General features: G+C 44.3%; 1 protein-coding gene across 6 annotated transcripts; it reads right to left on the reverse strand.

Annotated features, from left to right (window-relative positions):
• Positions 1–1626: 1626 nt before the first annotated feature.
• Positions 1627–20875, reverse strand: ANKUB1 (ankyrin repeat and ubiquitin domain containing 1). 6 transcript variants are annotated; one of them, XM_088669789.1, is made up of 7 exons: positions 17443–17582; positions 12867–12942; positions 12255–12483; positions 11726–11942; positions 8583–8697; positions 6940–7854; positions 1627–2383 (listed from the first exon to the last, which is right to left on the reverse strand). In XM_088669789.1, exons 4-7 carry the CDS (start codon positions 11889–11891, stop codon positions 2284–2286), a joined length of 1296 nt encoding a protein of 431 aa, XP_088525915.1. In that variant the 5' UTR covers positions 11892–11942; positions 12255–12483; positions 12867–12942; positions 17443–17582; the 3' UTR covers positions 1627–2283. The 6 variants fall into 6 exon arrangements, with proteins under 6 accessions (XP_088525915.1, XP_034989824.1, XP_088525913.1 ...); XM_035133933.3 differs by lacking the exons at positions 12255–12483; positions 12867–12942 and adding an exon at positions 20562–20868 and having other exon boundaries at positions 17443–17586; XM_088669787.1 differs by lacking the exon at positions 12255–12483.
• Between the last annotated feature and the right edge of the window lie 5111 nt (positions 20876–25986).

Raw genomic sequence — 25986 nt, forward strand, 5'->3', positions numbered from 1 at the left:
ATTTGGGCCCCCCTCTAGATTAGAACAGGGTTTCCACCTGTTTTTGGACTACAAGTTTGGGAAACCCTGCTGTAGAGTGGTGGTGGTGGTTTTTCACAGGTGTGTTCTGCAACATGCAGTTTATGTGATAATAGTGTGGATTTATAGTGAACTGCACATCATTCCCCTTTATAAGTTGTTCTGTGATACAGCTGCAATGTTGCTGCACTGCTGCCTTCTGAAGAGCAAGGAACGTGGGGCAAACACGGCACCCTGCCCTGGACATTTGTGGCATAGAAAGTTGCAGCTATTTTCTTGCAAGTTGTGGGATACGCACCAGTCGGAAAATGAAGCGGCACATGCCTGCCCTGAAACAGGGCTGTCTTAAGCGCCCCTGTCGCCATGGTGCGCCGGATCTCTCCAGCGCCCTTCCGCCCCGTTTCCCAGCGCGGTGGGCGGGTGGGCGCGGCGCTGCTGTGCGGCGGGCGGGCAGGCACAGCGCGATCTCTCCGGCGCCCTCCCGCCCCGTTTCCCAGTGCGGTGGGCAGGTGGGCGCCGCGCGCAGCGGACCGGCCGGCCAGCGGGCGGGCGCAGCTCGCGGCGCCCTCCTGGCGGGCCGGCGCCATGGTGCCCTGCGCCACCGGGGGTCTACATAGAGCCGGCCCTGCCCTGAAACTTTTGCAGGTACAGATAGGGTTGCCAGACTCAATAGAGGACAGGACTTCTGTGCCTTTAATTGCCCTGCTCTCTTTTGAGTCTGGAAACCTTAAAGAGAAACCAGCAGACCCTTTGTTTAATTTCCAAGCAAAGGGTCTGCTGGTTTCTCGTTAAGGTTTCCAGACTCAAAAGAGAGCAGGGCAATTAAAGGCACAGAAGTCCTGTTCTCTATTGAGTCTGGCAACCCTAGGTACAAATGATATTGAAAGCGGGATCGGAAGTTCCCTGGTATCATTAGCACATTGGGAGGGCTTTTGGTCGCATGGGTTGCCAAGGGAACAAATAGGCCAAAACGGTAGCTTGGCCCATAGAATCAGAATTGTAGAGTTGGGACCCCAAGGATCATCCAACTCAGGGCCGTCTCAAGCCGGTCGGGCGCCGTGGCGCAGAGATCGCTCCGGTGCCCCCGCCCTGGTGGGCGGGCGCAGTGCGCAACATGGCTTCCGCGTGCCTTCACCGCGCAGTGCCCTCCTGCCAGCCCGGTGCCCTGCGCCACCGAGACTATCCCTAGAGCCGGGCCTGATCCAACTTCCTGCAGTGCAAGAATCCTGCCCACAGCTGCCCCTAGGTGAGCTCCATGCAGGAACTCTACTTCTGCTGATTGGCTCAGCTGTGGCTAAGTGTGGAGGCATCCCCAACCCCCAAGAAATATTTTCTTGTGTGGGGTTGTACCCTGGATTCAAACCTAGGACTCCTGCATGTGAGACCTGAATTCTTCCACCAAGCTTGGGCTCCTTCTGTAGCCAAATGTGACCTTTTTTGTTGATCTTACTATACATGTGCGGTTCATTCTCTACAACAGTGGTTAAGAGGGGAAGGTCAGAGACAAGAAAAAAGGAGATGAAAAGGTACAACTGCTTAATTTCTAAGATTCAGTAAGCTGCAAAATGTGCAAGTGCTTTTACTCTGCTAGAAAGGTTTCACAGCCCGTTTACTTTTTGTATTTCTCCCACACGAGACAGGAGGTTTCAATTTTAATCTACAAATTTAACCCTCAATCCAATTCTCCAAAGACAGCACCTATTGTACACATTGAGTACACTGGATAGACTGAAAATATTCCACATTATCCAAAGGCTCCAAGGTGAAAATCACACGCAATCTCTCTTGAGGCTTCACTCTTAAGTTTTTAACTAATTTTGTTTTTATATAAGCAAGTCTTCATCAACTTTGTATAGGTTTATATTTGCTGCATTAAAAAAACCCTGCAATTCGGTTTTTTAAAAAAGACAGACTTCAGTCCTCGGGTGGGGGGGGGGAGTTCAGCTGTCAGTTCCAACTTACTAGCCTTCAAAAAGGATTCCCTCTCAATCTACTCCCCTCAGATGAAATTTATGCAAAGTAGCATGCTGACTGCTTACAAGGCATGTCAGTTTACAGTGCCTGACACTAGGAGCCAAAAATGTACAGTCACAAATTATATATTACGGTTTTTTTTTAATATATCTTTCTTATTAATATTCCATGATGTAATCCTCTTTGTATGTAATTGGTGGGGTGGGAAATATAGCTTAAAATTATCAGCGAATGTGTCACGATCTCCAAACACAACTTTTCAAGGTGGATCATCTCTAGCAAATGCTCGTTTCAAATGGAGGCTGGTAAGCACACTGGTTTGTATATGCTTTTTTTAGCCAGGGTTCTTGCAATGCCAAGTTGTTCGAGCCAAGGTTTCTCTTTAAATGCACTGCAATAGAAGATTTAGATATGTTTAGATATGATGTCTGCTACTTTTCGCTGTCAAAGATAAAGCAGAGAATAAGTACATATCACACCCAGTTTTAAATATATATAAAAACAAACAGACAAACCCAAACACCCTGTTTTAAATCAAGGAAACTTAAATATGTAGTAATGCTATAGTTGGTTGAAGCATTTCCATCTCGTACTATTTTTATTTATGTAGTACTGTAGGTGTTTGTAGAGCGTTGCAGTTGAACAAAAGCAAAAGTAGAATTCCTTGCCCCAAAGAGACTGCAATTGGAATTTATACAGGGGGAGAGATACCAGGGAGAAAAAGGGAGGAAGGAGGAAAAAAAGGAGGAAAAAAGAGGCAAGGTGATAAAGGGATACATGTGAATATTTACATTCAGATGTGTTTAGGGTTTGCTTCTGCAAGAGACAAACAGAGAGATTAAACCAAAGGCTTAATGCTGAGATGGCTAGTCTGCAGCCATCCTGATGTTGTTGGACTACAGCTCCCATCATCCCTGATCGTAGACCATGCTGCTTGGGGCTCATGGGAACTGGAGCCTACATTGCCTCAAAACTTACCGAACACAGAAAGTGTCTAGGAGCAACCTCCACAATCTATTGGTTTCCTGTGTGTAGGATTCCACCCTCTTTCCAACAGGGAAACATTCAGACATATTAATTCCCCACTTGCAGCTTGAGGCGGTGCAGTCCAGGAACAGTTTTGCTACGTGATGTGTTATGAGATGCTCAACTCCCAACTCCCACCAGCCCCAGCCAACATGACCAATGGTCAGGAATGTGGAAGCTGCAGGCACCAACATCTGGAGGGCCACAGGATCCCCACTCCTAATCTATACCACACTGAATACGGTGGTCAGATAGGGACCGATTATCACGGGGAGACTATTTCAGGAAATTTCCATGGCATACATTAGCCTGTTTCAGCTTCATGCATCATCAAAGACAGACCACAGCAGTGCCCACAGTTTTTACCTTTCGCCTAAGATGGGCACAGATTATGCTCCAGAAATCTCCAATCGTTTAAACTAGGGCAAAACATATATTCATGGAGGACATCAAATGACTACTAGTCATAATAGCTATATTGCCTCCAGTATCAGAAGCAATGTACCTCTGCATAACAATTATTGGTGACCATAACCAGAAGAGGGCAATTACACTCATGTCATGCTTGCAGACTTCTCATAGGTATATGGTTGTATGCTGGACTAGATGGGCCTTTGGTCTCACCCATCTGGGCTCTGCTATTGCTCTTAACCATTGGCTACCTAGGAATGTCACAAAGCATCTGCCTCTGGCCCTTCTTCCCCTTGCTAATGAAGATCCCTGTGTCGGTCTGGAAAATCCACTGGTAAACGGTATGGCTCTTAAAAGGTCCATCATGGAAATGTAGGTAAATAAGTCCTCAGTAAGTAAAAAAAATCCAGGAACTGAAATCACAGTATGATTCTTGCTTGGTTTTAACTCCCTTTGGTTAGAACAAGCCAGCATTCCCAGACTTCAGATGTTATGCAGAAGCCAAGGCTCATGATTAGGGTTGCCAGACTCAATAGAGGACAGGACTTCTGTGCCTTTAATTGCCCTGCTCTCTTTTGAGTCTGGAAATCTTAAACCTTGTTTAATTTCCAAGCAAAGGGTCTGCTGGTTTCTCTTTAAGGTTTCCAGACTCAAAAGAGAGCAGGGCAATTAAAGGCACAGAAGTCCTGTCCCCTATTGAGTCTGGCAGCCCTACTCATGATAGCTGGTTCCCAATCAGCCTAACCTAAAACCATGGTTTTGGGTCATCATTTGATGCAGATCAGTCCCTTCCATTTTATATGTTGTCTACGCTTATTACCTAGTTCAGGCATCCCCAAACTTCGGCCCTCCACATGTTTTGGACTACAATTCCCATCGTCCGTGACCACGGGTCCTCTTAGCTAGGGATCATGGGAGTTGTAGGCCAAAACATCTGGAGGGCTGCAGTGTGGGGATGCCTGACCTAGTTCTTTGTTTTATTTCCCTGCAGAGTTTAGCAACTGTCAGCTTACTCAGCAGTTTCCTGCTGTTTCCTACCATCCTTTAGCTTGTAGCTGCATAAAGGTATTTTTCTTCAGATGGAAACAGCAGGGTTACTATTGCTTAAATCTCTACTACCACATGGTGGCAGTATGCATTCATCAGTGAGAGTCTCACTTTCAAGTCTATCCAAGGCACCCTTTTGTAGGAGTCTCCCCCAAATAAATATTACAGGTAATAAAGAAGATTCAGTTACTGCATCTGCACTTCTCTCTTGCATATGCAATTTAAAAGAAAATATTTAAGAGAGGTGTTTTAAGCATTTTTTTCTCAGAATAAAGTAGCCTACCCAGACTCTGAGTCAGATCCAGCTGTCATGCATTTGTTAAATAAGCTGCAGACTTCATTTACAGTGGTACCTTGGTTCTCAAACACCTTGGTACTCAAACAGCTTGATTCCCAAATGCCGAAAACCCGGAAGTAAGTGTTCTGGTTTTCAAACATTTTTCAGAAGCTGAACATCCGATGCAGTTGTTGGCTATTGTTTCTGGGGCGCCTGCACAAATCAGAAGCTGCGCCTTGGTTTTAGAACATTTTGGAAGTCAAACGGACTTCCGGGACGGATTAAGTTTGGCACTTTTGTTTTTGCTATTTATTTTGTGTTTTTGTTTTTGAGGCTTTTTCGATTAATTTGTTTTTGTGACTGTGTGGAACCCAGTTCAGCTACTGATTGATTGTGTGACTGTGGAAATGGATAAAAGCCCCCCACCCAAACAATGAGTGCAGGTAAGAATTTTTTAAAAAATCTTCTACAATGCTGTCTTATTTATTTTATAGCACAGTACATTGATTATTGCTTTCAATTTATGGATCAATGGTCTCGTTAGATAGTAAAGTTCATGTTAAATTTCTGTTTTAGGGGTTGTTTTTAAAAGTCCGGAACGGATTAATCCATTTTGCTTTACTTTCTATGGGAAAGCGTGCCTAGGTTTTGAAACGCTTTGGATTTGGAACAGACTTCTGGAACAGATTAAGTTTGAGAATCAAGGTACCACTGTATTTAATTGTGTTTATTTAAAAAAAACAAAAAACTTCAGTCCTGCGTTATATCAACTGATTTCAAGGCAGGGTACATACTAAAAAAAAATAAGGCCGGGGTGTAGAGGTGAGGCACCCCTGAGATGGGTCTGCTCAGGCTGCTTTTAACCAGCTGCAGGTCCCTCCAGATGTTCAGATGAACAGGGTTCTCTGTGAGACCTCAAGCCTCTTTCTCTGAACAGCTCACCCTAGGATCTGAGTTGGATGAGATCCTGACAGTACAGCCTTTTCAGCTGTGGTGCCTAAGTTGTAGAACACCCTGCCAAATCAGGTATATCTGGCCCCCTCTTATCTCGCTTTTAAGAAGATTCCTAAAATCAAGCACATTTTATGTTGACAGGTGTTTTCAATTCACAGTCCGGGGTGGCATGTTTTCTCTTCTGGATGCTGTGCTGTTTTTATGATACTTCACTACTGTATGGTTGATAGTATCTCAGCTTTTCTAGTGCTTTTGTTTTATGATTTAGGTCCCAATCTTACGCTTGTCTATCGAGAAGTATGTCCCATTGATTCCAATGGGCGATATCCCACTATGACTAATGGCTAGATGGAACTTCTTTCCAGGGAAAAAATTATTTTCTTAAGTTGCCCCAACTCCTGTGCTCACCATAGAAATACTTAAATGTTAAATAAAACTGTAAAGAAGATCAGTGCAGTTTGATACTGGAAAGATAATAGAATTGGGTGAATCGAAGGGATAAAATAGCTTGTGTTAGATCAAGAAAATACATAACACACATGCTTTTAAAGCACACCTAAAAGGTAAAGGTAAAGGGACCCCTGACAGTTAAGTCCAGTTGCGAACGACTCTGGGGTTGCGGCACTCATCTTGATTTACAGGCTGAGGGAGCCGGCGTTTGTCCGCTCCGCGGAGTTTTTCCAGGTCACATGCCAGCATGACTAAGCCGCTTCTGGCACAATGGAACATCAACACCAGAGCAGCACATGGAAGCACGTTTACCTTCCCGCTGCAGCGGTATACCTATTTATCTACTTGCACTGGCATGCTTTCAAACTGCTAGGTTGGCAGGAGCTGGGACTGAGCAACGGCGAGAGCTCACCCCGTCGCGGGGATTCAAACCGCCGACTTTTTGATCGGCAAGCCCAAGGCTCAGTGGTTTAGACCACAGCGCCACCCGCATCCTCAAAAGCACACCTAACACACGTTTAAAGAAGATGTTTCACCCAAAGAACCCTGGGGATTGTATTTTATTAAAGGTGCTGAGAATTATAGCCCTGTAAGGGGTAAAGTATATGTCTCCTTTTGGGAGAAGCCATGTGCTTTTTATTTATATTTTATTCAGTCTTGATGGTGGGGTGGGGGCAGAATTAAAAAGGATACAACACCATAGTGTGATTAGCTGCTGCCTTTTAGACTGGGCTGTTTCTGGGTGCATTGCCCACCCTTGGTAAGAACAAAGATAAACCTACCTGGCTATGGCTAAGCAGTAGATTGCATTCTCCCTTGGTGATCTTCCACTGTGTTCTGAAAAAGACTTGACAGAAGAATTGAGCAGAATGGAATAACGAGAAACAGGCTTGACAACAGAGATAGCGGGTAGAGGAACTCTCGCTAAACACATATTTTGGTCCATATTTTCTTCACTGCTAACGTGCAGAGTCTTCCTCCTGGCGTTATTTTTCTGTGTCAGTCGGCTCGCATTAACATTGTTGTTTGCATCTGCTACCAGGGGCAATTTGACATTTGTCCCTAGGTACCCCTTTGAAGTTGTCAAACACCAGTCACCCTGCCCGTGCTGGAACTGATAGTTTATGTTTGGTAGTTCATAACCTCTGCTGCCTGCACCCTTGACTGTGGCCGAATAAAAACTTTTGGAAGTCATTTTGGGTTCTGTGAAACCATCCACAAGGACGATGTCCCCAACCCTAGTCCTGAAAACTGATGTCTGCTTGCGTCGCTTCTTTGTACAGATGTTATTTTGAGCCTTAAGCAGCCACAGTTTTAACCTGATGTAGATTTTCATGGGAAGAGAGGAATTAGGGTAAGAAACCACTGACCACATCTTGGTGACTAAATACAGCACACAGTTCTTGTGTCTGTGTAGGATACATAGCTGCAAGGGAGTTTGTCCTGCAGAGTTCTGGCATTCCAGGCACAAGACACTGTAATTGACAAAGGCTTTCAGAACCATGAGTTGGCCTGCTTCAGCAGCTGCATGAACTGGGCAATTGGTGACATCCGGCTGGCTGTTTTCGTGACACCACTCTCGATAGGGATGTATGCCAACTGGTTCAGTGGGTTTCACACCCTGTTTCAGGAGCCACGCCAAAAGCTGAAGGTGCCCGAAAAAGGCTGCCATATAAAGAGCTACCCTCTTTTGATACCTGAGAGAGAGAGAGAGAGTATATATGAATGAATAGTGGAAAGTAAAACAAGTCCTTTGCAAAAATCATAGTTAGGCACGCAATAGAGAGAGGATAAGGAAAAATCCCGGAATAAAAGTAAATGAACAGATTGCTTCTGACTGTAAAAGCAACTACTCACTAGGGCTGTGCAGATAAAGCTCCATCTAAGGCTGGATCTAGACCAGGCATCCCCAAACTTCGGCCCTCCAGATGTTTTGGACTACAATTCCCATCTTCCTCTTAGCTAGGGATCATGGGAGTTGTAGGCCAAAACATCTGGAGGGCCGCAGTTTGGGGATGCCTGGTCTAGACACGCCAAAGAAGCGCTGCAGTTTAAAGTGTTGTGAATTTAAACAGGGAAAATGGGTAGAGAAAAATGGGACTCCACATCTCCATCTGGTGGCACAAAGTTATATTGCATATACAACACATATAAATCGCTTTTTCTTTACCAGTCTAGCTTAGCCCTAAGTACTTTGGGGTTTATATTTTGTTTTTGTTTCTCTCTCTCCCTCCCTCCCTCCATTTGCAATCCATGAAGAGAGGTACCTAATTTGCCTTTCATAAATGTCAAAGCAAGATTAGAACCTAGGCCAAATAACAAAGTGTTTTTTTCTTTAAGGGGAGGGGCATTTTGAAACTGACCATCTCGGTCTCAAATGGAAAATCTCTTTATAAAGTTAACTATCATTTTAAATTGATTGTACCTGAGCACTGGTTCTTCCTTTGAAAGATAGCGCTGGACCTTGGGCTTGTTTCCTAAGAGACATCCAGTCAGGAATTCTTTCCACCCATCCCAAACATCCAGGTGAAGGGTTGTGCCTGCCAACAGAAAGTTCCAGTCCTTTGCTCTGCTTCTAAGCTTTCTTGTGAAAATTTTAAAATCTCATATATTATAATAGACTTTTTACCAGGTCATTGGAAGTGTGCTGGCGGGAGCTGTTTTTAGATGCCATCACAATCAAAGTGTCCTCTTTGAATTCTATACAGTTCTGCTTTCCCCAACCTGCAAGTCCTCCAGATGCTTTGAACTACAACTCCCATCAGCCCCAGCCAGGATAGCCCAATGGGAGCTTTAGTCCAAACATTGAGAGAGCGTCAGGTTGGGAAACGCTAATACCGTATTGGCCTGAATATACGCTATATCCAAATATAAGCCGCACCTTTAAAATTCGGGGGGGGGGGGCAGAGAGACAATACCCAAATATAAGCCGCTCCCTTTAAAATCCCGCAGGCACTCACACCCATTCCGTTTTACCGTATGTCTGTTTCAGCAGCAATATCGTAAAAGCCAATTTTTGTAAGATCGCGAATTTAAGACGCACTTTAACTTTTCAGAGTCGGAATTTGGGGGGGGGGGAGTGAGGCTTATATTCAGGCCAGTATGGTATATTCTTTGTGTTAGTTTGCATTTCTTAGTACAGAAATGTATTGATCTGATGTGTAGAGATATTTCATGTAGTCTGCTTAGTTCAAGGGGGTTCTGGAAGGTTTCTTTCTGTGTCAAAGAAACAAGCAGAAGGTTCTTGTTTAAGTTATTCCTTCAGAGAAGCTGAGTACAGATGGCTTAAACTAGTTCTCTTATCTCTTTCTGTCAAGGTCATGCCGACTATAAAAGTAGGGCTAGAAGGAGCCTGGGTTTCACTTTCTCTTTCTATCTCTCTTCTGTCTGGTGTGCTGTTATGTACATGGTATGCTTAGTGTTAAGGTTTAGACCAGGGGTCAGCAAACTTTTTCAACAGGGGGGGGCGGTCCACTGTCCCTCAGACCTTGTGGGGGGCCGAACTATATTTCGGGGGGAAATATGAATGAATTCCTATGCCCCACAAATAACCCAGAGATACATGTTAAATAAAAGGACACATTCTACTCATGTAAAAACACCAGGCAGGCCCCACAAATAACCCAGAGATGCATTTTAAATAAAAGAACACATTCTACTCATGTAAAAACATGCTGATTCCCGGACCATCCGCGGGCCGGATTTAGAAGGCGATTGGGCCGCCTCCGGCCCCCAGGCCTTAGTTTTAGTTTGGGGACCCCTGGTTTAGACTTATTATAAGGTCTTGCAAGTTTAAGTTAAGTCTGCTGCAACTGGATTTCTTATGAACAGTGCCAATCCTGAATGTATTGGATTTGTGACCATTATTCTCATTTGCCTTCAGTAGCAGTAAAGCTCTGCTGGATGAAATATTAATTGCCTCTGGTCTATTTTTGGGAATCCTGCAACATGTTTAAGTTGTTACTCTGCTAACTATACAATGGAATCTACTCTGGATCAATACTGAGTAGAATTCCATGACACTTTGTACATCTTGCGGCCTGTTCATGTGCAGGTTTCTGTGGAAGAAAATATGTTTAATGGCTTCTCTGCTGAGCGTACATTCCAAAATTCTGGGAGGGCAAAGCAGGACACCCCTGCCCCCCCACCATCACACCTGCCCCATCTTTGTACTCCTTTGCTCGCTCACCAACCCAATCTCGGCGCTACCTGCCCAAGCCATCTCTGCTCTCCTTCGCTCACGCTGCTCCTACTCCCTGCCCTCCTTTTCCCTTGGCCTGCCAACTCTTCCTCCTCTGCTAGGACTGCAGATGTACTTCTGGAAACTGGCTTACAGAAGTGTCAGGTCAGAAGCAGTGAAAAGAGCAGAGACGTGCAGAGGAAAAGGTGGGTTTTGCTTCTGGGTTGGTGTTTTTCGGCCTCATACTCTGGTGTGAGCCAATTGACTCGCACCACAGCACGGAAGCAAAAAATACACCAATGTTTGGGTCCTGCACTCTGGCATGGCCAGAGCATGAGACTGGGGCATCCAGGATTGGGATCAGAAGCCAGGAAGACTTCTGTCAATCTGCATTGCCCCGTTTAAAATGGGATAGTTGAGTGGTATGCACTGGAATGTAGCCTTACACTGCAATTCTATACATACTGTATATTTTCGCTCAGAATTACACCCTGAGTTCAATGGGCTTCACAGCCTGGTAAGTGAGCATAGGCTTGCAGTCTTACTCTATGACTGTACTTATTTTGCTTTTCTATGAGGGGACCCAGGTGGCGCTGTGGGTTAAACCACTGAGCCTAGGGCTTGCTGATCAGAAAGTCGGCGGTTCAAATCCCTGTGATGGGGTGAGCTCCCGTTACTCAGTCCCAGCTCCTGCCAACCTAGCAGTTCGAAAGCACGTCAAAATGCAAGTAGATAAATAGGAACCGCTACAGTGGGAAGGTAAACGGCGTTTCCATGTGCTGCTCTGGTTTGCCAGAAGCGGCTTTGTCATGCTGGCCACATGACCTGGAAGCTGTACATCGGCTCCCTCGGCCAATAATGTGAGATGAGCGCGCAACCCCAGAGTCGGTCACGACTGGACCTAATGGTCAGGGGTCCCTTTACCTTTACCTATGAGGCAAACCAGTGTATCAACAATGCTTCCTTTCAAGACTTTTTTTGGAGTGGGGAGGTCTTGGCCGTTTCATAGGCTACTTAGATATAGATTGCTTGCTACGTGTTGTTGTTGTTTTAACGTGCAAATTGCACCAGCAGTATCTCTGAGCAAAGGCTGAATTATCTGACTGCATGGTTCTCAAAAGTTAAACTTAACTAGCTTTTTATCAGCTTTGTTCGTTTTAACATTTCCAAATACTCTATATCGCTTGCAGATGTTAAGAAGGCACTCTCGGGAAGGCCCAATAATATTGCAAAATATGGTGTTGTCCAACATACACACAAAAAATATTTTTATTCAGGGAAACAGTCCAAAATGATACCTATTTCTTAAGTTCAGATATTTCTAGAAAAGTCTGGAGATCTATGTTATCACATGGGAGTAGATAAAAATCCACAAACAGTCTTAATACCTATATCTAACTGATAATCACTCAAGGTATTGCAGTCGTACATCTCTCGGCCCTCTGGCGTCCTGAGACAATAAATGCTGTTTGGAAAGCCGCACTTCAGGGTTACCAGGCTTTTAAGCTGGGAAACCTTTAACCCCAGGAGATAAATCTTTCCCATGATGGGCATTTTTTCATGAGTGACAGCATTGTAAACATAGAAAATTGGCTTATCTTCTTCCTGGAAAGGAAAACCAACAATGAGATCAATATTCCAGTGGTAATATCCTTTGTAAAATTGTGCTTATAGCCCATGTAGAATTCTGACTATAAGACATCCGGGCATCCATTGCCCATGCATAGAATGTGGTCTTGTGGATGATGCTGTAGCCCACAACAGCAACAATCAGTTTTGTTTTAAAATTCAATTCAATTCAATTCGGTTTACAATCTCTACAGTGGGGAGATACAGGAAGATATGAAGACCTAGCACTGTCCGATATACAAAGAGCTATCATTCCCATCTGTGAAATAGGAATAACCACTGACCTACCTCACAAAGCAGTCGTGTTCAGAGAGAAAACAAGACAGGACTTGTCACAATTAAAGGCCCCGTCGAATGGAAATAATGGTTTCTAATATAGGATTTCCAGGTCCAGGCCAAGAGAACAATGCCTGGCTATGTTTCTCCATCTCTGTAGATGCCCCAATATGAGCGCAGTCCTTTTTCAGTTCAGTTCTGTTTACTCCAACTGAGATCAGAGGATTGCATTCCTAGGTAACTGGGCAGAGAATTGCAACTCTCAATGTTCTATTCTTTGTTTTCATCTTCTGTGATCCTAGTAATGCTGTGCCAGGAACAATAAAAATTCTGGCAAACTAACTCTCAAACTGAGAAAACTAAGCAACCCGGGATAAATTGTCTCAAACCACAGCCAAGCTGTTTGCATATCACCTTCAAAAGAGGGGGGCGGATTGCTCTGGGCATTGGGGGAAATCTAAATGGCGGTTTTCAAGTCACCTGGTACTGATTCAGGGAACTGCTACCACCCCCGCCACCAGGTGAGTCCACCTGGTGTCACTAAGGGCCCCTTCCAACTTTGCCAAGAGGCTGGCTGCAGGCTTGAGGACATTAGCACCTGAGATTTGTGTTTCTGGGACTCACCCTACTCTTGAGACTGTAAGATGTTTCGACTGTTTTCAATTCTCAATTTTTACATTGTTCTAAGTAGCTCTGGGACCTGCTGGTGAAGGGTGGGTAACAGATAACAATAACAATAGGTAACAACAATAACAATAATAGCAACAACAACACCCTGCTCCTCTGCCTCACCTAGGGCAAAACTAGCATCCTGCTAGATGCAGCAGGTAGGGGCAAAGAGGAACAGTGTTTGAGGCAGAACATCCTTTCACATCTCACAGGCATAGACATCCAGGCAAGGAGCTGGCTACCATATTAATTTCTGTCAATTATGTACAGATCTACCTTTTCCCAGTTTCCATTTTTCTGAAGAACTACAGATATGGGATACTAAGCAATACAGAATATTCAAGGTTATCATTTTTTTAAAAGAGCCTTGAAATCTTCCAAAGGCTATGTTCACACCATACATCCAAATCACAGGACTCCCCCCCCCAGAATCCTGGGAACTGTAGTGCTGGGATGAATGATAGCTCTACAAAGAGTAAACTACAGTCCCCCTGATTCTTTGCAGGAATTTAAGTGTATGGTGTGTGTGTAGTGCAGTCAAAGTTCCTTACAAATCAGTGTGAGGCTAAAGTCTGTGAACATGTGGCATTTTATTCTAGAATCAGTGGAGACTGAGTACTCCCCCCCCCCTACGTAGTGTGGGATGTGAAACACAGAGCAGTCAAGTATAACATCCCTAGAGTGGACATAAAAAGGGGATGTCTGAACCAGCCAGTCAGAACTTCCTGTTTCCTCCTAGGCTGGGACAGACTTCCTCTACATGTGACCAGAGGTGGGTGTGACCTCACCTATGCAGGTAACAAAATACCTCAGCGGAGGCTGCCATCTCTCTCTCTGACTACATTCATCAAAGAAGCAAAATCAGCTTAGCCTTAGCTTCCAGCCAAGAGAGGGCAAAGGGACTATCTCTTATGGGATGGATTCCAGGTATATTACTTTTGTAACTTAAGTCTGCTTTCTGGGATCCATCTGTGAACATATACTTTATACTTTTATAGAAGACTGTGTCGTGTCTATTCTTTATGAGGGACTAAAGGGACTTTATGAGGGACTGTGGTCAAAAATGAGATGGCAAGAATGAATATTGACATCCTGTGCATCAGTGAACTAAAATGGAAGGGAATGGGCGAATTCAGTTCAGATGACCATCATATCTACTACTGTGGGCAAGAATCCCGTAAAAGAAATGGAGTGGTCCTCATAGTCAACAAAAGAGTGGTGAAAGCTGTACTGGGATGCAATCTCAAAATGATAGAATGATCTTGATACGAATCCAAGGCAGACCATTCACAGTAATCCAAGTTTATGCACCAACTACCGGTGCTGAAGAAACTAAAATTGACCAATTCTATGAAGACTTACAACACCTTCTAGAAATGACACCAAAGAAGGATGTTATTCTCATTATAGGGCATTGGAATGCTAAGGTAGGGAGTCAAGAGATAAAAGTTTGGCCTTGGAGTTCAAAATGAAGAAGGGCAGAGGCTAATAGAGTTCTGTCAAGAGAACAAGCTGGTCATCACAAACACTCTCTTCCAACAACACAAGAGAGGACTCTACACATGGACATCACCAGATGGGCAGCATCGAAATCAGATTGATTATATTCTCTGCAGCCAAAGATGGAGAAGCTCAGTCAGCTAAGACAAGACCTGGAGCTGACTGTGGCTCAGATCATCAGCTTCTTATAGCAAAATTCCAGCTTAAATTGAAGAAAGTAGGAAAATCCATTGGGCCAGTAAGACACAATCTAAATTAAATCCCTTGTGAATACACAGTGGAAGTGAGGAACAGGTTTAAGGATTTAGATTTGGTGGACAGAGTGCCTGAAGAACTATGGATGGAGGCTCGTAACATTATACAGGAGGCAGCAACAAAAACCATCCCAATGAAAAGGAAATGCAAGAAAGCAAAGTGGCTGTCCAATGAGGGCTTACAAATAGCGGGTGAGAGAAGGCAAGCAAAATGTGAGGGAGATAGTGAAAGATACAGGAAATTGAATGCAGACTTCCCAAAAATAGCAAGGAGAGACAAGAGGGCCTTCTTAAACGAGCAATGCAAAGAAACAGAGGAAAACAACAGAATGGGAAAACCAGAGATCTGTTCAAGAAAACTGGAGATATGAAAGGAACATTTCATACAAAGATTACCATAATAAAGGACAAAAGTGGAAAGGACCTAACAGAAGCAGAAGACATCAAGAAGAGGTGGCAAGAATACACAGAGGAATTATACCAGAAAGATATGGAGGTCTCGTACACCCCAGGTAGTGTGGTTGCTGACCTTGAGCCAGACATCCTGGAGAGTGAAGTCAAATGGGCCTTAGAAAGCACTGCTAATAACAAGGCCAGTGGAAGTGACGATATTCCAGCTGAACTATTTAAAATTTTAAAAGATGATGCTGTTAAGGTACTATACTCAGTATGCCAGCAAGTTTGGAAAACTCAGCACTGGCCAGAGGATTGGAGAAGATCAGTCTACATCCCAATCCCAAAGAAGGGCAGTGCCAAAGAATGCTCCAACTACTGCACAATTGTGCTCATTTCACACGCTAGCAAGGTTATGCTTAAAATTCTACAAGGCAGGCTTAGGCAGTATGTGGACCGAGAACTCCCAGAAGTGCAAGCTGGATTTCAAAGGGGCAGAGGAACCAGAGACCAAATTGCAAACATGGGCTGGATTATGGAGAAAGCTAGAGAGTTTCAGAAAAACATCTTCTTCTGCTTCATTGACTATGCAAAAGCATTTGACTTGTGTCGACCACAGCAAATTATGGCAAGTTCTTAAAGAAATGGGAGTGCCTGATCACCTCATCTGTCTCCTGAGAAATCTCTTTGTGAGACAAGAAGCTACAGTTAGAACTGGATATGGAATAATTGATTGGTTCAAAATTGGGAAAGGAGTACGACAAGGCTGCATATTGTCTCCCTGCTTATTTAACTTATATGCAGAATTCATCATGCGAAAGGCTGGACTAGATGAATCCCAAACCGGAATTAAGATTGCCAGAAGAAATATCAACAGCTTCAGATATGCTGATAACACAACCTTGATGGCAGAAAGTGAGGAGGGATTAAAGAACCTTTTAATGAGGGTGAAAGAGGAGAGCACAAAATATGGTCTGAAGTCCGGCATTAAAAAAAAAAAAACTAAGATCATGGCCACTGGTCCCATCACCTCCTGGCAAATAGAAGGGGAAGAAATGGAGGAAGCATCTTAAAAAGCAGAGACATCACCTTGCCGAGAAAGGTCCCTATAGTTAAAGCTATGGTTTTCCCAGTAGTGATGTATGGAAGTGAGAGCTGGACCATAAAGAAGGCTGATCGCCAAATAATTGATGCTTTTGAATTATGGTGCTGGAGGAGACTCTTGAGAGTCCCATGGACTGCAAGAAGATCAAACCTATCCATTCTGAAGGAAATCAGCCCTGAGTGCTCACTGGAAGGACAGATCGTGAAGCTGAGGCTCCAATACTTTGGCCACCTCATGAGAAGAGAAGAATCCTTGGAAAAGACCCTGATGTTGGGAAAGATGGAGGGCACTAGGAGAAGGGGACGACAGAGGACGAGATGGTTGGACAGTGTTCTCGAAGCTATGAACACGGGTTTGACCAAACTGCGGGAGGCAGTGGAAGACAGGAGTGTCTGGCATGCTCTGGTCCATGGGGTCATGAAGAGTCGGACATGACTAAACGACTAAACAACAACAAAGGGGAAATTACCAGGTAACTTATTTTAGAGGCTTTAGTGAGCCTAAGCAAACGCACCCGCTGTGCAAGTTTAAAAGGGGAATGTTACTCTGCTAAATTGCACACTTGTTAACACAAGTTGGAAAGGATATAATTAAACAATATATCCTCTCCTGCCTCCCTAAACATTCCCACACATAGGCCACATACAATCAAGATCTGTTGCGTATTTTCCTGCCCCTGGAAAGCACTTATTGAGAAACTGGTTTCATTCCAAAACCAAAAGGTCACCATTGATTACCCCGCACGGTGTTCTTTTGAAAACAAGCGCCGGCAGCCCTGGCAACAGGGTGTGTATACATAACTGCCCAATGACATAGTGGGTGGGCATCTAACTAGGTCACAATCACCACTTCCTTCCTCTTTCACCTAGGGTATGTGCAGGGAGGACAAGGTGTGGATAATAACCTAATGAAGGGGAGGGTTTTCAAAGGAATATCAAAAAACCACACCCATGCTTGTGGATGGCAGAATCTAGAATCAATCCAGATTGAAAGCAAAACACTGAGGATAAGCATGTACAATTCCAGATAGAAAAGGCATTTTTAATGCTACAAACACGTTGTTGTGTACACAGCCTAAGGTTTAACTCTCCTTGCTTTAGTGCTTTCCTGCCACCATTATCTGAAGGTGACTGCATCTCACTGGAAGATCAGGTGCTTTTGATTCCTGCTGAGTGGTCCTAGCACAAGATCTATAATTTAGGGAGGAAATCAGCATGCATGGAGACTTTCCGTGCTAATTAGGCAGCCTAGGTTTGTTTGTTTTAAAACCATACTATACCTTAACAACACATTTGATGGTCGAAGAAATTGATATGCCCACATCAGCAAGTATCCAGCTGTCCTTTAACACTGCTCCTGCATAAATTAGTTCCAAATACCGCCTGCCTTGCTTATCTTCCGAGAGAGGAACATGAAAATAATCCTTTAAAGGTGGAGGAAATAGATTATTTTAGAGATTGCCATAAACACTTACATCCAGGGCAAATAACCTGTTAGTGTTCAAGTCAATACCCACCACTGAGGGAGCTAAGCAGAAAAGTACCTTTCCCAAGCTCAGTTCCCGGCATCTCTGTCTAAAAAATCAGAGGCTCACTGACAGTCAGTGTAGACAAGGGGCGGGGAACCTTTTCAGCCTGAGGGCAACCTTCCCTGGCAGGCAACTTTCTGGCGGCCACATTGCAGCAGTGGGCAGGGCGAGAGGCAGAAGTGGGTGGAACCATGGATGTGACTTGGACCTTTATACAGCAGACTTGCATCCTAACCCTGCAAAACATTCTACACATTCATCCACATGCATATCCTCCATCCAGGCAAACGATGGGTTGCCACAGTCCTGAGGGCCAGACAGAAAGGTCTGGAGAAACACATTTGGCCGTAGGGTTGCCAGACTCAATAGTGGACAGGACTTCTGTGCCTTTAATTGCCCTGCTCTCTTTTGAGTCTGGAAACCTTAAAGCAGGGGTCAGCAAACTTTTTCAGCAGGGGGCCGGTCCACTGTCCCTCAGACCTTGTGGGGGGCCAAACTATATTTTGGGGGGGAAATGAACAAATTCCTATGCCCCACAAATAACCCAGAGATGCATTTTAAGTAAAAGGACACATTCTACTCTTTACAAGATGCTGATTCCCGGACCGTCTGCGGGCCAGATTTAGAAGGCGATTTGGCCGCATCTGGCCCCCGGGCCTTAGTTTGTGGACCCTTGCCTTAAAGAGAAACCAGCAGACCCTTTGCTTGGAAATTAAACAAAGGGTCTGCTGGTTTCTCTTTAAGGTTTCCAGACTCAAAATAGAGCAGGGCAATTAAAGGCACAGAAGTCCTGTCCACTATTGAGTCTGGCAACCCTATTTGGTCACCGGACCCGAGGTTCTCCACCTTGGTGTGGATGATGCTGAGCTAAATGGACCACTGGTGTGACTCAGTATAATGCCAGCTTCCTATTAAAATGGGACTTAATTGCTTATGTGGATCCCACCCCCCTCACCATGCTTGCCTCCTCCGCAGCTATGTGGACTAGCCCACATAGGCATTTGGCGATGTTGCTTCAGTACAGGAGGCAGGGCCTGCGCCCAGTACTAGAGACTGTAAGGCAGTGTTTTCCAAACTTGGGTCCCCAGCTGTTTATTGAACTACAATTCCCATCATCCCTGGCCACTGGTCCTGCTGGCTAGAGATGATGGGAGTTGTAGTCCAAAACCAGCAGGAGATCCAAGTTTGAGAAACACTGGTGTAAGGGGTCCCATTGCAGTAGGGGGACACTTAGTGTGGGGTGGGCAGCCGGCAGCCTTCCCAACTCCAGCGGACTCCAACTCCCATCAGCCCCAGCTAGCGTGGTCAACAGTCAGTGAAGATGGTAGTTGTAGCCCGATAACATCTGAGAGGCCACAAGCTGCTTATCGCAACTCAGTTCCAGATCCCGTGCTCTGTTTACATTGTACAGTGCAGCTGAGTACCAGGTTCTCTCATGCTTGAGCTTATAATAGGCTTTAAAATATATCTATCTATCTCAGTTTTACTTCCCTGATGGAGAACATGAGCCCTTTTGAATTCAGTGGGATATACTCGCAAGTAAACATTCATACTATTGGACCGTAAACGTGTTTGGGTTGCAATCCTATGCACACTTACTTGAGGATAAGTGCCTTATAATTCAATGGGACATACTTAATAGTAGAAATGAATAAAAACTCTGATAAATTAAAACATATTGAACTGTATTTGTATTTTGTGTTGTTTCATATTGACTTACAGTGCCCTGGAATGAATCTGAAGCCCCCCCTCAAATGTGTTTGGTGGTTGTGCCAAAATACATAAATCTTTGTACACAAATTTAAACTTTCTCTTTTGCATACTGCAACTGGAAGGGCACTTAGTTATTTAAGGCAGCCCTGTTTAGGGAAGCTTTTAATGTTTAACGGACCATTGCATTTTAATATTTTGTTGGAAACCGCCCAGAGAGGCTGGGGAAACTCAGCCAGATGGGCGGGGTATAAATAAATAAATAAATAATAATAGTAATAAATAATAATAATAATAAGTTTCTCTACTCAGCTTTCATCACTCAGAGAGAATATACTAATCATCTCTCATGAAAATATATGCAGATTGAAAACTACCTAGTGAAGCTGAGGTCACATTCACACCATATATTTAATGCACATCTATAGCACATAGAGTCCCATGGACTGCAAGAAGATCAAACCTATCCATTCTGAAGGAAATCAGCCCGGAGTGCTTACTGGAAGGACAGGTCCTAAAGCTGAGGCTCCAATACTTTGGCCACCTCATGAGAAGAGAAGACTCCCTGGAAAAGACCCTGATGCTGGGAAAGATTGAGGGCACAAGGAGAAGGGGACGACAGAGGACGAGATGGATGGACAGTGTTCTCAAAGCTACCAACATGTGTCTGACCAAACTGTGGGAGGCAGTGGAAGACAGGAGTGCCTGGCGTGCTATGGTCCATGGGGTCACGAAGAGTCGGACATGACTAAACGACTAAACAACAACATAGCACATAACTTCTTCCAAAAAGAATTATGGGAACTGTAGTTAACCCTTCATCCTTAAAAACTACAGTTCCCAATTTTTGGGGGGGGAGTCATGTGCTTGAAATGTATGGTGTGGGTGCAGCCCTAATCAGATGGATTAAAATGTAAAATACTGTACTCTGGTTTAAATTTATATTATCAGTTTTTATATCAGACGCTTGAAATGAAATACAACGAAGACGATTCCATTTAATTTGAACTCTCCTTTTTTTTTTAAAGAACCCAGCCTGGGTAGTAGGAAGACGTTCCTTATAAGTTTCATTTTGGCAATGAATATTATCTGATTCAGATTCTCCCATGCACTTAAATTCAAAATAATAGAGAACGAAGCAACTTGGCCAAGCCCTTTACCTTTATCATCAGTTTTAGATCTTTCACTGTGTTCTCTGATGAAATGTCGAAGGATTCCCAAAGTCCTTCAAAAGCGACAAAAATCCTCATTTTGGAAAAAAGAGCTTTTAGAAACGCCTCCAATGTCTTTCCACTCCATCGAATTCCACGTCAGATGCAAATCTTATCTCCACACTGGAGGCAAAAGAAAAACTATTTAAAGCAGGCTGTAAACATCCAAGCGAAAGGTGCACATCCCACCCTGCCCCCGCCCCCCAAAAGCCAAAAGGCAGCTTGGAAAACCCAGGCTCAAGCAGGCAGTGTAGACCCTGCGAGAAACAATGAGCTGAATTTGTTTCCCAGGCTGCACTGAACAGCAAAAAAAAAAAAAAAAAAAAGTTCCCTTCTCCAACCCGTAAACTTAATTAAACCAGCAAACCACGTATTGATCAAGGCAAGTGCAAGCAAGCATTCAGCATGTGCATGCATGTTCCAAGCTAATCACAACCGTCGTATTTGCTCAACAGGCACTTCTCAAACCACAGAGCGCCAGAACATAAGTAAGTCTGGTGTTTATTTTATTGCTTGTGGTATGCTTTGCACTTTCTGTAAATAAATCTAATCTCAGCACTCATGTTACCATAACAACTTTATAAGCCAGCTCCACCAGTTTGGATCAGAAGCCAACGGTACTCTCGCCACCCCCCTTTACAAGGATCAGACAGCTTAATAGCTTGAAACTACAGTGGTACCTCTGGTTAAGAACTTCATTCTTTCCGGAGGTCCGTTCTTAACCTGAAACTGTTCTTAACCTGAGGTACCACTTTAGCTAATGGGGCCTCCTGCTGCCACCGGACAATTTCTGTTCTCATCCTGAAGCAAAGTTCTTAACCCGAGGTACTACGGTATTTCTGGGTTAGTGGAGTCTGTAACCTGAAGTGTCTGTAACCTGAAGAGTCTGTAACCCGAGGTACCACTGTATAGGTATCTGAAAAGCAAGTGCATGAGAACTGGGTAAAGAACCATTTAATATCCCTGTGTTATTTCATATGCTTTCAAGCTTGGGAAAGTCATGTCTTAATGGCACCATGTTTGTTTGTTTAGTCATGTCCGACTCTTTGTGACCCCATGGACCAGAGCACGCCAGGCACTCCTGTCTTCCACTGCCTCCCGCAGTTTGGTCAAACTCATGTTCATAGCTTCGAGAACACTGTCCAACCATCTCGTCCTCTGTCGTCCCCTTCTCCTAGTGCCCTCCATCTTTCCCAACATCAGGGTCTTTTCCAGGGAGTCTTCTCTTCTCATGATGGTGGCCATAGTATTGGAGCCTCAGCTTCAGGATCTGTCCTTCAGAATGGATAGGTTTGATCTTCTTGCAGTCCATGGGGCTCTCAAGAGTCTCCTCCAGTACCATAATTCAAAAGCATCAATTCTTCGGCGATCAGCCTTCTTTATGGTCCAGCTCTCACTTCCATACATCACTTATGACACCATAAAGATTAACAAATCTTTTGTGGCGAAAGCTTTTGTGGACTAGAGCCCACCATTAGGTGTGTGACGTGTTATCCCTAGCTGGATGCTTGCAGATGCAGTTATGGGACTAGAGGTGGGAAATATTTTCTTTGTGTTCCCTCAGAAGGCCACTCAAAGGAGATGCAGAGGTAGCCGCATAAGAATTGGCTTTCTTTAGTGTCGCCCTTCACCCCGCCTGTGGAATGCTTTCTCCAGGGAGAAGCACCTGGTGCCATCCTTGTTAGTCCTTAGGTGCCATTTTGCTTACTCAGGCTTCTGGTCATTAGGCTAACTCCTATGGTGGTCCCGTCTTTTCATGGGGTAGGAAGGACATGCCCTTATTAATGTCACTAAATGAACATTTCATGTATTTCATATTGTTCATTGCTTTAATTTTTTCCCCTGGTTTTAAATTGCTTTTATTTCTGGCATTTTGTCCTGTCAAGTCGCTTTGAGACTTTTTTTTGGTATAAAGTGACTGATAACTGTAATAAATCGGTGTCGTTGTCATCATCATCAGATGGCCAAATGACAATGGAATTCAAGGGGCATGCATATGTTTAAATTTTAAATGTATAAAATATAATCAGAGCCAATTGAAATGCATGACAACTTGTCTTTACACCAGACTCTTAGTTGGTTTTGCTGCAACAGGGCAACACAGCCAATCCTCTGGTCTGTATCTAAAACTGATTTTTTTTTTTGTGGCTACCAATACTGGAATAGTAATCTAGCTGGTACTTCGAGAGCAGCCTTCCTCCACCTGATGTCTAATGCTCCTTTTGTATTGCAGTAAGTTGTTGTGTTATGGAATGGTGGCTTTTTTGATCAAATGCCATTTTAATTGGCAGAAAAACTGTATGCCAGTATTCTGACCCAAAATTAATCAATGCAACATTCCAGCATTTTTCTGCCATTGGATTTTTGTCTAGTAACAGTTAGCACAGAAATGAGCAATGCACATTCACTAGATTCCAGAAGATTCCCAGAGGCAGCTTTTATGTTGTCTGAAAAATCATGTGAAATGTGAACAGGAGCAGGTAAGGAAACATTGTGAAGATGCAATAAAATGCCATCTGAACACAGACACACCCACACCCACAGATATGACACATTATTTTGTTATGAGGCCCTACTTGTTTGTTTATACCGTATGTTGTTGGTTTTTTGTTTGTTTTTAACAGATGGGGCACTAAGGATAAGAGAATATTGCCTTCCTTAAAAAAAAGAAAAAGCCATGGCGTTTCTCCCTTTCTAGGACTGAATTCAGGTCTTCTACATTCAAGCATAAGTACTCTGCCGCTATTAAAGTTCTGCCCAGTGTAGGTTTTGCTTCCAAGACCCGAATCAGAAAATGTAAATGCTGTACTGACACACCTCTATTTATGCCGAAAACCTATGTAACAATCAAGAAGTAGCCAGACAATCTTCTCCACGCCACTTTGTCATCACCACCAGGATCAATAACAGCCGAATGTATGGCCTACATCTCTGTCACCTGTTAGTCTCTTTCTGCGATTCCTGGTGGTGGAAGAATCGGGTCCTAACCACACAGTCACACCCTGAATGACCAATGGCTTTTAAAATGTCATCAGGCTGGTTTGCACAGGTTTGCTTTATCATCTGACGAGACTGTAACACCAAGTGAGAACTTATATGCATACTATTAATTTATTTACCAAAACTGAACGATCACTTAAAAAATGTCAATGGGCAGCACCGATATATCCAAGAGAATTATAAATTGCTGTCATGCCAAGCACAATGTCTTGAATGGGGGGGGGGGAATGCTTTGGCAAAAACAGAAAACACATCTGCTCACACAAGGCTGGCCTCCCTATTTTCACCAATCCACCTGTCTACTGCTGCCTTTGCACCACTTTGCATAATGTATCAGAGGATTTCCCCTCCCGCAACACCAACCTTTTAGTGGGTGCTGTGGCTCAAGGGGCTTAGTGTAAATTTGGAGGCTCCAACTTTTGGGGATGGAAACACGCATTACCACCCTATCTGCATAATGTAAGGCCCCTTTCAACTGAGCTGTTACTTTTCTATGAAACCAGTTCACACCACGGGAAAGTCAGAGGACTAAGGAATGAGATGGTAATAACAATGGCATGTGATCTTTTACTCAGAATGTATTTCAACTGTTCTCTAGTCACACGGCAACTGGTAACTGGAGCAGAGTTATATCTGGCAGTGAAAGAGGAAGGAAGCTCCCTTCCTTGATTCAAGCAATAGATGGGGCAAAGCTGGTCTTCCCCTTCCCGTGGTGTGAACTGATTTCACAGAAAAGTAACAGCTGCGTTGAAAAGGTCCTCACATTATGCAGATATATTGGCTTGTATCCAGAGGTATTTTTCCGCAAGTGAAATGTTGTACAGCCCCTTGCCCCTCAACTTGAACATCTACATTGCTCTGTTACATGTGAGGAGACCAGGTTGGTTTGCGAGTAGCTACTACAGGGAAAACAGACCAAAAACATATTCTTTATTATTTTCCTGAAGCAACATTTTGCCGCTTCCGTTTGTCTTCTGTCTTCTATTCTTAATAAGCTTCATAAAACTGGTCTTGGGTGCATTTCTACCAGCCTCAAAGGGTCATTTCAATCCGTTGTGTGCCTACACTATTTGGGAGCCATTTTGGAAATCATTCCTGTCTGGAGGTAAGAGGGAACCTAAGGAAGTTTAGTACAGTCATACCTTGGGTTGAGTACGCTGTCGGTTGCATACTTTCGGGTTGCGTACTCGGCGGACCTGGAAGTGTTTACTTCTGGGTTCTGCCGTGCGCGCATGCGCAGAAGTGTTCTGCACACTTCGCGCATGTGCAGAAGCACTCCATTGACACTTTGCGCATGCGCTAAAGCACCACTCGGGTTGAGTACTTTTCGGGGTGCGAATGGCACCCCAGAACGGATTGGGTACTCAACCCGAGGTACCACTGTAACAGCTTGCCTAAAAGTCTCTTGTATGACTGGTAAGCATGGAAAGAAAAGAGGAAAAAGTCATTTCTCCACTCCTACATTTCATACAACATTTCTGAAGGGCTTCATACGGAAAAGTGCTAGCATGAGAATCCTAGACTATTCTTGCATAACTTCAGAGTAGACATCAAATGCTATTCCATCAAATCTACATCCAACTAGGGTGATTCGCCACAGCCTAGATGTATAGAAGCATCTTTTCTCTTTCCTACTCGCAAACCACATAGAGCCTCTTTTCTTTTGCTTCCCACCCTGCACAATGTGTGCATCTTCCATCTTGCAGAGATCAGTTTCCTCTTATCAGAAGCTTTCATTGGCTTGTTTTCCCTTATACAGTATTATTAGCGCTTAGCTTCTTTCCCCTACACAAAACTCTACCAGTACTCCCATCCCTTATTCAGCACTCCTTCAACCATCTTCAACGCCTTTCTCACGTCGTTGCCTTGTCACTTATCACCTCTGTTCCATGTCCTTGGTGCATCTTTCATTCTTTCTTTCTTTGCACCTTAAGCCACCTTTTCCCACCTGCAAGAAGGGCTTCCATCCCATGCATTGTTGAGGGACCAGCGTGGCTTCCTGATGGTTGTCTTCACGAGGGCAAAACCAAACCAAAAACCACTCTGCACATGCTCAAAGGCTCTGCTATCGCTTGCAACTGGTTCATTCCAGCACATAATATCGTATGGCCTAAGTATATTTTATGCCATCATTTTGCTTTAATACATTCTCTCCTGAGGCCACCCGCCCTCACTCCCATTTCGCCTCCTGCCAGGACCAGACGCCGCATCCTCCCTCCTCCCTCCTCCTCGAGGGCCCCGCCCCTCTCCGGCAGCCGTCACGTGCGAGCATCCGTGCGCAAAACACCGCCCGCCCCCCTGCGACGGGCATCCGAGAGCGGCCAATCCCCGCCGCCCGCTTCTCCATCTCCGCCTATGCGTGGGCGCGTTCTTC

This window comes from Zootoca vivipara, chromosome 5 (genome assembly GCF_965207765.1).
Source record: "Zootoca vivipara chromosome 5, rZooViv2.hap1.1, whole genome shotgun sequence".
Classification (NCBI taxonomy): Eukaryota; Metazoa; Chordata; class Lepidosauria; order Squamata; family Lacertidae; genus Zootoca; species Zootoca vivipara.